Source organism: Leucopleurus acutus (assembly GCF_964270905.1).
Source record: "Leucopleurus acutus genome assembly, chromosome: 21".
NCBI lineage: Eukaryota > Metazoa > Chordata > Mammalia > Artiodactyla > Delphinidae > Leucopleurus > Leucopleurus acutus.
The window spans coordinates 29,383,312-29,395,670 of NC_139163.1; the positions used below are offsets into that span (position 1 = coordinate 29,383,312).

A 12,359-nucleotide genomic window follows, 5' to 3' on the forward strand; every position below is an offset into this window, starting at 1 on the left:
TCTGCTTCCTCTCATAAGAACTACAGTTTATGGAAAAGGTATTATTTATTTTCCAGGAAGGAGCCGCCAGCCTTGATAGACAGGTTTGGGTATCTTAAGCCCAACCCCATAAGGCTGCTCACTTGTCTGCACTCTCTGTAAGAACAATCTTCAGGGAGTGCAAGGAAGCTGAGAACAGACTTGCCTAAATCCTTGTGCTATATGCAGCTCTGGGACTTCCCTGGTGGTCCAGTGGTTGAGAATCCGTCTTGCAATGCGGGGGACACTGGTTCGATCCCTGATGGCGGAACAAAGATCCCACATGCGGTGGGACAAGCAACTAGAGAGCCCGCGTGCCACAGCTAAGACCCGATGCAGCCAGAAAAAAAAAAAATGCAGCTCTGCACCTAATTTAATGTGTGTTTCAGGAGTCCCCAAGGTTCAATGATTCATTAGAAGGACTCACAGAACCCAGTAAATCTGTTACATTCATGGTTACAGTTTATTACAGTGAAAGGACAGGACTGAAATCAACAAAGGAAAAAGGCAGATAGGGTGGAGTGCAGGAGATACCAAGCACGAGCTTCCAGTTTCCTGTCCAGTTGTCCTGTTCCAGTTGCACAGACAGTGCTCAATTTTCTCAGCACCAGTGTGTGACAACGTGTGTGAGGTGTTGCCAACGAGGCACACCAAGACTTTGATAGCCAAGGTTTTTATTGGGGGTTAATCACATGGGCATGCAGTGCCTGCATAACTCACCTTAACTACCCAGTCTCCAGCCCCTAGACATCAAACTGACACAGCATGACCCAAGGGTTCCATCATACAAACCACTCTTGTCAGGCAGGAAACTCCAAGGGCTCAGACTTCATTTCCCAGTAACTGGTCAAGGGTCAGTCCTGAAGCCCCTTGGAATGTATAGAGTTTGGGCAACGAAGTCCTGCTGTGTTAACATTTTCCTGAAACTTACTTAGCACTTATTACATGCCACCTTTTATGATTAACTTCTTTTTTACCAAGTGAGTTGTATTTCCCCAGCTGGGGTGGAGGACATCATAAGAGCAGCAACAGTGTCTTATACCTTTTAGTATCCTGGGGGCTTGCAGAGTTCCATGTATTAACAGACACCCAATAGTCACTTCTGTTTCATGTGATTAAGGCTCATCTTCCAACTAGACTATAAACTTCCAGAGAAAAAGAACTGGACTGTGCCTGTTTTTTGCATACCTTTTGATGCCCAGATGTTATGGTCTGAATGTTTGTGTCTCCTCAACATGCATATGTTGGAAGCTAATCACCAATGTGATGGTATTGGGATGTCATTAGGTCATGAACGTGGAGCCCTCATGGATGGGATTAGTGCCCTTATGAAAGATGACTCAGAGATCCCTCACTCCTTCTACCATGTGAGGTTACAGGCAGAGGTGCTGTTTATGAACCAGGAGGTGGGCTTTCACTAGGCACTGACTCTGTTGGTGACTTAATCTGGGACTTCCCAGCTTCCAGAACTCTAAGAATCTTAACGAATTTCTGTTGTTTATAAGACACCCGGTCTATGATAGTTTGTTATAGCAGACCAAATGCACTAAGACACCAGATCAGGCCCTTAACATGATAGATGCTCAACAAATATGAGATGGTCAATGAACGTAAACACTCCCTTTTTCTCTGGGTCTCTTTGCTGAGGCCAGACCAATGCTTCGTCAATGGATGGAGAGAGAGACAGAGAGTGTTTTGCAGAGAAATGAATTGCAGCAATGAATAATCAGCACAGGATTTTTTTAGAGACCAAAGGTTTTATTCCAATCAGGAGTCATTTACTTTTGGAAGCGATTTCTCTGAGTCCTTTGTGAAGAGGACAGCCTCATTGATGCTCTCAGTGATGTAATCTATGTTGTAGGAATTGATACAGGTGAAGTTGATCCGCCCATTCTTGGGGATATAGATATGCTTTTTCTTGACCAAGTAGTCCACCTGTTGGGCTGGTGATGACCATAGGGTCTCAGATCCTGAGGTGGCCACCTCTAGCTCCCCTCTAGCCTAGGGTGAATTATGGAGGAGAGGGAGTGTCAGCCTTTCTGGGGATCCAGAAGCATCTTGAAAGCAGCTCTACCTTCCTCAGGAAAGGATCAAAATCTGGGGTGAAGCTAGGGACTGGTCACCTAGTCCATGAAGTTTATGCTCAAATACAAGCCCAAATACAAGGTGAGAAAGTGGGGAGCTGTCCCTTCCTAGACACTTACGGTTGAGTCCAAGATAGCCATGGGACCCCTTCTGCTCCGTGATGTGATCCCAGGAGCCTGGGGTTCCCAGGAGCCGGAGCTTCTCCTTCACTTTTTCCTTGGTCATCATGACATTCTTTACAACCCCTTCCAGACTCTGTTTCCTGCCAAGGGAAAGACATCAGGAAATTAAGAGCATAAGGTCTCCCCGTGCTCTCAGCCTCCTCAGTGCCTTTCCCCTCTTCTCCCTTCAAAAGTGGTGGAGCCAGGCCTCCACCTGGGATGGTTATAAATGGGAGGGGGTTTCAGTCCATATTAATGTAAGCAAGGGAAGCAGACTCTCAGGCAGACTGCCAGAGTAGCAGGCCCTTGGTCCTTCCTCATCTCCTCCTGCAATCTGGGAATGTTCAAATAATTCAATAATAATTTGACCTGGGTCCAAAAAGCGCATCCTATTACCCACTGCCGCAGGCTGGGCAACCCTCAGCATAGCCGCTGCCATTGGTACACAGGGGCTCCTCAGTAAAGAGTAAAGAGGCAATGTGGGCAGGAAGAGAGGCAGCCACTGCATCCTGTGAGTCAGCAAGTCTGTGGGTATCCAGAGGCTCCGCCCACCCGTCCTGCCCCAACCCTCCCCCTTACCATTCTCCCTGCATAGCCGGGTTACAGAGGACAGAGGTGATAATGCGAGCACCCGTGGTAGGAGGGTTTAGCCACAGGGCCCGCGCGAAGTCCGTCAGCTGCGAGAGGACGCACAGCAGGAGCTCGTTACTGAGTGCCACCACCACGAGGATCCCCACTCCTTCGTCTGCAGCATTGGGACAGACAGCCTGTCTCAGCGCCCCCTCTGCCATTCCCCGGCCGTGCACGCAGTCTCTGCCCCTTGCCTTGCAGAAGAGAGGGCTGGACCGCGGGGCTCACCACCCAGCCCCACCAAGTTGGCATCCATGCCCCGGGAAGCTGCCACAGGCTCCTCTTGCAGGAAAAAGTAGCCACAGGTAAGAGCCTTAAAGGTGGAAGGGACTTGAAAGATCACTAACTCCCACCCCTCGTCTTATAGTGGAGGAAACAGAAGCCCGAGAGGCGTGAGATGGCTCAGCTAGAGTCAGTTTTAGCAGCTGAGCTGAGACCATACCACAGAACCTGACTGGTAGCTCAGTGCCCTTCCCTTCTGCCGCTGGTGCCCTCTCTGGAGGCCTGGGTTCTCTCCAGAGGGTAGGAGATGTCAAACGCGTCGCTCGTGCCCAGGGTGGGGCACCACCAGGCCTTCCCTTCTCCTCCTGCCCACGTCATACCATAAATACCAAAATTCTTGGACAGAGACTGGCTGCAGAAGAACTCAAAGCCTCGAGACACAAAGTATTGTAAGAATCTAGCATCTTCTTCCAGGTCACCTGTCGTTAAACCTTGATAGGGAATGTCAAAAAATGGAAAGATCTGCTTGCTCTGTAGGAGAAAGGAGAATGAGAAAAGGAAGGGACTGATGGAGGCGCGGCAGGTGGTGAGAGGGAGGGGAGCCAGGCGGGAGGGTGGGCTCACCTTCATGAGGACCATCAACTGTGTCCACTGACCCTGTGTCAGCTTGCAGCTGCCGATGTTCCCAATCACGAAGATACAGCCATGCGGGGCCTGCTGCAGGGAGAGACTGTCTCGTCAGGCGCTTCCTTGACCACGTAGGTCATGGCAACGCGACATTGGGAGGAGACGTGGTCCTCCATGTTGGTCCTACTAAAGGGCTACGAATCCAAGCCTAGAAAAGGCCTTGATGATCGAAGGGGGCGGGAAAGGAAAGGGAAACTGTGAATCAAGTCTCGGGGGGTGCTTCTGAGCGAGCACATCTACCTCCACCACATCGAGGAGCATGCTGGGGTCCAAGCACAGCCGTGCGGAGTCCCAGAAGATGTGTTCATAAACTGTAAAGCCCATGTCCTGGAAGACGAGTCCATGCGGTTCTGTGGGGAGACATCCCCCACCAGCTGGTACGCGGCAGGTGGAAAGATGGAAGCAGCCACACCAGAGAGTGAGCCTGAGGGGGAGGGTCAGTGGCCGAAGGCAGGACAGTAACAGGAGAGGGACAAGCATACCTTGGCTCGTCCACCATGTTTCTCATGACAGAGGGTGCAGAGGACAACAGTGGAGATTGCAAATGGGGTAGGAATCAGGAACACAGGACGGGGGTCTGCTGTCGCCCCCACTTGCCTAACACTCACCTTTGTGAGAAGAAATGATGTAAACTACTTGAGAATCCCGATGCCAAGTTTTGAGGAACTGGGCCCCCAGCTGGAAAGCACCGCTGTCACCTACAGTGTGCACGCCCCCTGCCTGCCAGCAAACCAGAAGCAGGAGTAGCACCTGCAGGCACTGATGTTTCCCAGAAAAAGCTGGGGAAGGAGGGTCGCTTCCTCATGGAGGTCAAAGCAACATGCTCCAACACATACGCCTCCGTTGACTCATTCAACCAGATTTACTGAGCACCTACTATGTGCCAGACACGGTAGTAGGCACTTGGGATGCATAAGGGAACAAAAAGAACACCCTCCACCCCCGTGGTGCTCACGTCCATACCAGGCATCGGCAGCCTTTGTCTACAAAGGGCCAAGTAGTCAATGTTTTAGGCTTTCAAGCTGTGTAACTACTCAAGTCTGCCTTTATAGCAGAAGACAGCTCTGGACAAGGCAAGCAAATGATCGTGGCCATGCTCCAATAACATTTTCTGGACACTGAAATTTGAAATTCATATAATTTTCATGTGTCCCAAAATATTACCCCTCTTTGACTTTCAACCATTAAAAAATAATAAAAAAAGAGTGATGGTGATACCAGCCCCACTTCAGATTCAGATCATCCCCTTCTTAAAAGAGCTTGCACATGAGCACGTGGGCTGGTGCGAGAGCCCTGGTTTGGGGTCCTGATCCTGGCTCTGCCCTCCAGTGACCAAGCTGGGGACTCTTTGAGCCTCAAGGGGCCCGTCCAAAGTCTCTTTCAGGTTTATGATTGTACATCCCCGATCCCCGATCTCCACTCCTCGTGTCTCGGTGAGTAAGGAAAGGGCCCTGCTTCTCACCCTGTTCTCCATAATGACTTGGCTGTCCTTTCCAAAGAGGAGGTTCAAGGAGGCCTGGATGAATGATTTCATGCCCATCACTGGCGTGTACTCATAGGTCAGGGAGGGATCCTGGGCGATCTGCATTCGGGTCTTGCGCACGACAGAGGACACCCAGGGTTGGCCTTGGCTGGTCATGCAGACTGTGAAGGTAAGGGAAGAGGGGGCTCTTGTTTTTTGCAGTACGCGGGCCTCTCACTGTTGTGGCCTCTCCTGTTGAGGAGCACAGGCTCCGGACGCGCAGGCTCAGCTACCATGGCTCACGGGCCCAGCCGCTCCGTGGCACGTGGGATCTTCCCGGACCGGGGCACGAACCCCTGTCCCCTGCACTCTCAACCACTGCGGACTCTCAACCACTGCGCCACCAGGGAAGCCCGAAGAGGGGGCTCTTAATGCCCACCTCAGCATCTGCGAGTTTGGGCTCTTCAGAAAGCCCACAGATCTGTCCTGCCTCTCTTGGGGCTTTGGGAAGTCATCTAGGAAAAGACAACTTTCCTTTTCTTTTTCCCCTTTTATCAAAACAATGTGTTGTTAGTGAATGTATCTAATTTTCATCTTTTTAAAAAAGGCAACAGAAACCTATGCCATTTAAAGGGCAAAAATGATAGACAACGTGAGAGTTGTAGGTACATGAGACTGAACAAAGGTGACACTGACTTTCACCATAACAAGGGCTGGCTGCATCCCTGAACAGTCCATTTTAGGAGCGATTCTCAGTACAGGAGTGGAGGGGGGAGGGGGTAGAATGAAGAGGCTGAAGAAAGTACAGTGTCCACGCAGGCCCCAAGCGTAGAGCTGGGGGAGAGGATACAGCTCTTATCAAATCCCGGGAAACCCGCAGAGAAGGGCAGAGGGCACAGAATGACCCAGGAGGTTTTCTGCTCTTTTATTTACCCACTGGGCAATTCTGTTAACAGGAGCAGAGCTGTCTGTCTGGGGAGGCTTGGGCTCTCTCCCGATACGGCCCTCCTAGAGGCAATGATGGTAGACTAGGTCTCACACTCCAAAACTACGAGACACCTACCTTTATAGGCCAGGAACACCTTGTTAGGGTGGTCATCTTGTTTGTAGGTCTTCAGCAAGCTGCCTTCTAGCTTCTGGGCTAGGGGCACATCCGTGAACACAGACATCGTTGAGGGAAAGTGGAGCCAAGACTGTGCTTCCGCTCCCGAAGGCTTCTGCTCTGCAGCGTTCCTCCAAGTCTGGACCCGACAGACCAGCCTCTTCCCAGAACCTTGGCAACTCCAACGCAGAGGCTCCGGTCAACTGGTCACCAGAGCAACAGAACCCCACCACTCACTGTCTCCGCGGTGGCCATCCTCCAGGGCTACGGGAATACTGCAAGACAACTGGGGAGAACCCTCTGAGAGAGGGGGCCGGGGGAGGGTGTAGGGAGGACTTGGAACTCCCAGGCACCTCTCCCTAACTCACTGGCTCCACTCGTCACCTAATCCAAAATAACAAGTCAGCCCCTTAGAAGATGGGGCAATGCAGGCAGCCATGAGCCCGGCGAGGGCTCCTCCTGCAGATGGGAAAATCTCTGACCCAGCAGTAACGTGAATCGAGGGATACATTTTAAAAGCTTCTACTTTCATTTTGCTCAGGGCTCCAGATTTTTTTTTTTTAAATAGAAAGAAATCACTGTTTTCTTCTACAGTTATTTTCACAAAGAGTCCTATGTTTAGAACAGTATAACTTGCAGCTCTCTAAGCCAATCCTGTTTCTCTGTTATTTACAGACAAGACTTCTACATTTGCAAACTGTTTCAGTGGTGGCCGAGCAGCAAGTGTAGAAGGCAGAGATCAAAGGCAGAAAGCGTTGGCCTCTGCAGGGTCAGTCTTGCATCTTGCTTTCTTTTTTTTTCCAAATGACTTTGTGATCCTTGCAGACACTGGTGGTGTCTCACTCAAATACATTTTCCAGCCCTGTTGGTGGATAAGGCTTATCTTTCAGATCTACCTTCCAGATTGTCCTTGGCAACAGGAAACCACCTGGCAGGTTACACCCCCATCAGCATCACACTTACACCCCCAGGACTGCCTGATCCTGGCATACAAAAAGCCAGCCCTCTTGCCTTGGGGGATGCACGTGGCTCAATTTGCACTTTAGGGCCCATCCCCCAATCAGGCCAAGGCCCCATCCTTGCATGGCCCCCCTCCCCTTCACAATCGTGCTTCCCCCACTTCCTTACAGGTTCCTCCTACAGGGCACTCCCTCTGAAAATCACATGCCCCAAACCTCTGTCTCAGCCTGTGCTTCCAGGGAACCTGCCTTGAGACAATGATAGTGGAAGTTATCCTTATTATTGTAGAAAACTTTAAAACTTCAAAAAACAATAACAAAGAGCGCCGATGTCCTACAGTCAATCCACAACCACAGTTAACATTTTGGTGTACACCCCTCTGGTTTCTTCTCTAAGATGTTTATATTTTAAGATGATGGTTATTGGGACTTCCCTGGTGGCACAGTGGTTGAGAATCCGCCTACCAATGCAGGAAACACTGGTTCGATTCCTGGTCTGGGAAGATCCCACATGCTGTGGAGTAACTAAGCCCATGCGCCACAACTACTGAGCCTGTGTTCTAGACTCCGCGAGCCACAACTACTGAGCCTTTGTGCCACAACTACTGAAACCTGCACACCTAGAGCCTGTGCTCCGCAACAAGAGAAGCCCGCACACCACGAGGAAGAGTAGCCCCTGCTCGCCGCAACTACAGAAAACCCGCGTGCAGCAACGAAGACCCAACGCAGCCAGAAAAAAAAAAAAGATTATGGAGATCAAAATTGCCGTGTCATTTTTCATCATTCTTGTTTTCACTACACATTTCAGTTGTGACAATTTTAACATCTGTGCCAATGAGAACTTTTCATGCAGCAGGTAATAAAAAACCCAACCTAAACTAGTTTGAGAAAGAGAAGGAATTTCTTGGCTCTATAACGGGGCAGCCCAGGGTACATCTGACCTCACTCATCGTTCATGCCAGAGCGTAATGAGTTGTCAGGGCTCCAGCTCCCTTTTCTGTGGTTCCCTTGGCTCTGCTCTTCCGGATGTTTCTGCTCTGTTCTCGGGCTGACTCTGGGCACGGGAGCAAATGCCAGTGTAGCACATGTGCAGGGGAAACGCATCTGAGGAATTTACATTGCAGCTCTATTTGCAAATAAACTAAATGCCAATTCCTGAAGGAATGTTTACATTAATAATGGGATATCCATATAATGGAATCCCATGCAGGTGTTAAAGGCAGCCCTACGTGTACAAATGTATAAAAATATTCAAGATACATCATTAAGAACAAAGGAGGTACAAATAGATAGCAAAGTGGGGAATATTTGGGGGGATATATCAATAAAAGATGCATTTGCATGTATATGCCTAGAAAATCTCTGGAAGGGTGCATGAGAAGCAGGTAACTGTGATCACCTCTGCAAACTGGAACAGGCTGGCTGGTGGACAAGGACAGAGAATAACCCTGACTTGCTTTCCACTGGACACCACGTTGCCCCTTGGAAATGTTAGACCACCTGCATATGATTTCTCATTTAAAAAGTGTTTATGGGCTTCCCTGGTGGCGCAGTGATTGAGAGTCCGCCTGCCGATGCAGGGGACACGGGTTCGTGCCCCGGTCCGGGAAGATCCCACATGCCACAGAGCAGCTGGGCCCGTGAGCCATGGCCTCTGAGCCTGCGCGACCGGAGCCTGTGCTTCGCAACTGGAGAGGCCACAACAGTGAGAGGCCCGCGTACTGCAAAAAAAAAAAAAAAAGTGTTTATGTTTTCAAACAATGGCTGCAGCCTTTCCAGATGTTACATCCTCACTATCCAGAAGAAGAGAAAGCGCCTCTTCTCTTGGCTCCTTGCAAGAATGAGGAAGCTTCCCTCCTCGAAGCCCCCGGCCTCCTTTCTCTGGCTGCAGTCGGTCACTGGCCCATCCCTGACCAAGGATGGGATACTCTGGTGCGTGTAAACCAGTCACCTAGAGCTGAGGGGGGCTGTTCATCCCTCCCAAACTGCACAGCTAAGAATGGACAGAAGCATTCCCAAAAGAGATGCCAGGTGTTCTCAGAAATGGGAGAGCGGAGAAGGGATGCTGGAAAGGCAGTCAGAGAGTGTTCGCTGAATCATCCATTCCCAAGGCTTAAGAACCACCATCTTTTTTTTTTTTTTTTTTAATTTTGGCCGCACGGGCTCTTCTAGTTGCAGCGCGGGCTTAGTTGCCCCACAGTGTGTGGGATCTTAGTTCCCCGGCCAGGGATCTAACGCACGTCCCCTGCGCTGGAAGGTGGATTCTTAACCACTGGACCACCAGGGAAGTCCCCAGGAACCACCATCTTTAATGGCTATTTTTATGTGTGTTGGCTTTGTTCTTCCAAACGTGTTAAACATCCACGGTCCCCATTGCTGTCTCAGCAGCAGAGGGAAGGTTCCTTTCTGGTCTACCCCAGGCTACGGAGAGTGACAGCATGTGGGGAGTAACGGAGGGGGCGGTTGGCTTGTGCCTGAGGCTCTGCCTGGAAGCTGATCAGCCAATAACTGGGGATGGAGTGTTTGTGGCCCCAAGTTCTGACCATTCCTGGGGTGTTCCCTAGAACACCAGCCCACGCTCTAGGGGCCCGGGCTTCAGAGTTGTGCCACACGGGCTCAGTAGTTGTGGCTCGTGGGCTCTAGAGCACAGGCTCAGTAGTTGTGGTGCACAGGCTTAGTTGCTCCGCGGTATGTGGGATCTTCCTGGACCAGGGCTTGAACCCATGTTCTCTGCATTGGCAGGCAGATTCTTAGCCGCTGCACCAGCGGGGAAGTCCCACATACTTTGCTTCTAATAAACACTTGTATCTTTTGTCTTTTTCACAATCTTGGTCTCTTTGCTGAATTCTTTCTTCACAGAAGACAAGGACTGAGGCCCTTCTTCCAGCTTTTCACTGCTGAAATCAATCTGTCAGACTTATTGTTGAGCTGTACCCACAGGCCTGCAAGCCATGGACTTGTCCAGTCTCAAGAGCCCAGAGTCAGCAACAGAGACATCAATGGTGTAATGGATGAGAGGGACCTTACATGTCTGAAGCGAGGTCTTGGAGCGACACCCCGCTGTGTGTGGCAGACAGAAGGCAGGACAAGGCAGTAGTCTTCGCTCCCGGGGTAATAGAGAGATTACCAGTTTAGGGGACTTGACGTCAGGATGGCTCATCAGTTAACAGGGAAACCAGCAAAGGGGTGCACCCCTCATGGCTCCTTTGGTAAACTATCATAGTTGAAATAGTTCTGATCTAAAGATTAGAACAATCACTAGCTAGGGCCAGGGTAAGTACATAGGCATTTACTGATTAGGCTCTATGATTAAGAGGGAAGGTCAGTCAGGTGAGTAGGGTGTAGGTGAAGCAGGGCCTGGCCCAGCAGGGGATGTACAGAGAGCAAGAGAACAGCCATCTTGGGTGGCCTGACCATACACATATATCCGACTCCAGGTTCTTTCCTAACTTCCGACTTGGAAATCCAAATGCCTACATAGTATTCCAATAAATCATTCATAGACGTTTCAAATTTACTGTATCTAAAAACTAACTCATAGTTTCATATCCTCTCATCATTTCTCCCCATTTTAGTAAGTGGCAAGTCCCTTCTGCCAGGTTCTCAGCCCAAAACTCTTGGTCTCATCCCGGACTTCTCTCTCTTTCTCTTACACCCTACGTCCAAGCCATCAGCAAACCCTGTCAGTTTTACTTTGTAACATATTTAGAATCTGTTCACTTTAAAATCATTACTTATTGCTGGAAGGGATGGGTGAGTCGATGAATGGAGGGTACAATCTGTGTTTGGATGGGCGACAGAGGGTACAGTCTGTGTGAAGGTACAAAGAAAAATTAGCTCTTTAGTGAATTTAAATGTCGTTGGGGGAATTCCCTGGTGGTCCAGTGGTAGAACCCTGCACGTTCAATGCCGAGGACCCGGGTTCAATCCCTGGTTGGGAAACAAAGATCCCATAGGCTGCGCAGTGTGGCCAAAAACTAAAAATTAAGTGTGGTTGGAATAAAAGTGTATGGGGGAGAGGAGTGGTGTGAAATCAGGTTAGGAGGGTAGGCACTTGTCCATCTAATGCCAGGCCCTTGTGCTAAGGGGTCTGAATCCTACCCCAAATGCTTCAGAAAATCACTGAATGATTTTGACAAAAGGAATGACACAGATTTATACTTTAGAAAAATCCATCTGTGGGCTTGTGGGAGATGAACTGGAGGGAAGCCAGAGCTAGGCAAGAAGGCCCAGTGAAGACTATCTGAGTTAATTCGGTTAAGTGTTGAAGGCCTGAGATATGCTGTGGGTACCGGGTAAACTCACCAGATGTCTCCATAAAAATACCAGGCACCACAGCAAGCCTGGAGGGAGATGTCTGTTCTGCAAAATATCTGCTTAATTTAAACAATATCTTATGTATCATTAATAATATTCACTTACTTTTGTCCAACTTTTCTACCTTTTTTTTTTTAAGAAACATCTTTTTCCTTACAACAACTTGCAAGAAATGTTAAAGGAAAGCAAGGCAAAGTTTTCAAAACTGTTTCATTCTACGGGGTCAGAAGTGCAATACCAGAACGGGTCAAACCAGCTAGCCAGCAAGACTACCAAGGGGATGGGCATGAAAGTTAGGGTTAGGGAGAAAGGACTAGTTTGCTCTTAAAATGTGTTCTCCCCTCTGCGTCTTCACGTAGCGGTGATGTTTGCCACCAGCCTCATATGTTTCTCCTTCCCCCCAAATGGTAAGAATTTCTTCATTGGGAAAGCAGCTGCCTGTGGCCCTGGGAGAGTGTTCCGACGTCAGTTAGATTCAGACTTGGGCCCAAGGGGAGCCCGCAGAGGAAGGGCTCAGTCACATGATCCAGTGACTGGGAGAGAAAACGGAGAAGCCGTGGGTGGCGCTGAGCTGATGCAAAGCTCTCCCGTGCCCAGCACTCTTTTCTCTGGGAAGAACTGACCCATCCACTCTTCCTTCTGGGAATACCAACAGCAGAAGCAATAAGACTTCATCTTGTTTCTTGCTGAAGAGGCTTTGGGAACAGTGTTTACTG

General features: G+C 49.7%; 1 protein-coding gene across 1 annotated transcript; it reads right to left on the reverse strand.

Moving 5' to 3' along the window:
• Positions 1-1,785: 1,785 nt before the first annotated feature.
• On the reverse strand, positions 1,786-6,622 carry GOT1L1 (glutamic-oxaloacetic transaminase 1 like 1; the record flags this gene model as incomplete). The annotated part of the gene is made up of 10 exons (XM_082863734.1): positions 1,786-1,961; positions 2,223-2,365; positions 2,844-3,009; positions 3,497-3,647; positions 3,741-3,833; positions 4,044-4,153; positions 4,412-4,523; positions 5,266-5,447; positions 6,329-6,506; positions 6,605-6,622. The coding sequence occupies 10 exons, from the start codon at positions 6,620-6,622 to the stop codon at positions 1,786-1,788; spliced, it is 1,329 nt and encodes a 442-aa protein (XP_082719860.1).
• Between the last annotated feature and the right edge of the window lie 5,737 nt (positions 6,623-12,359).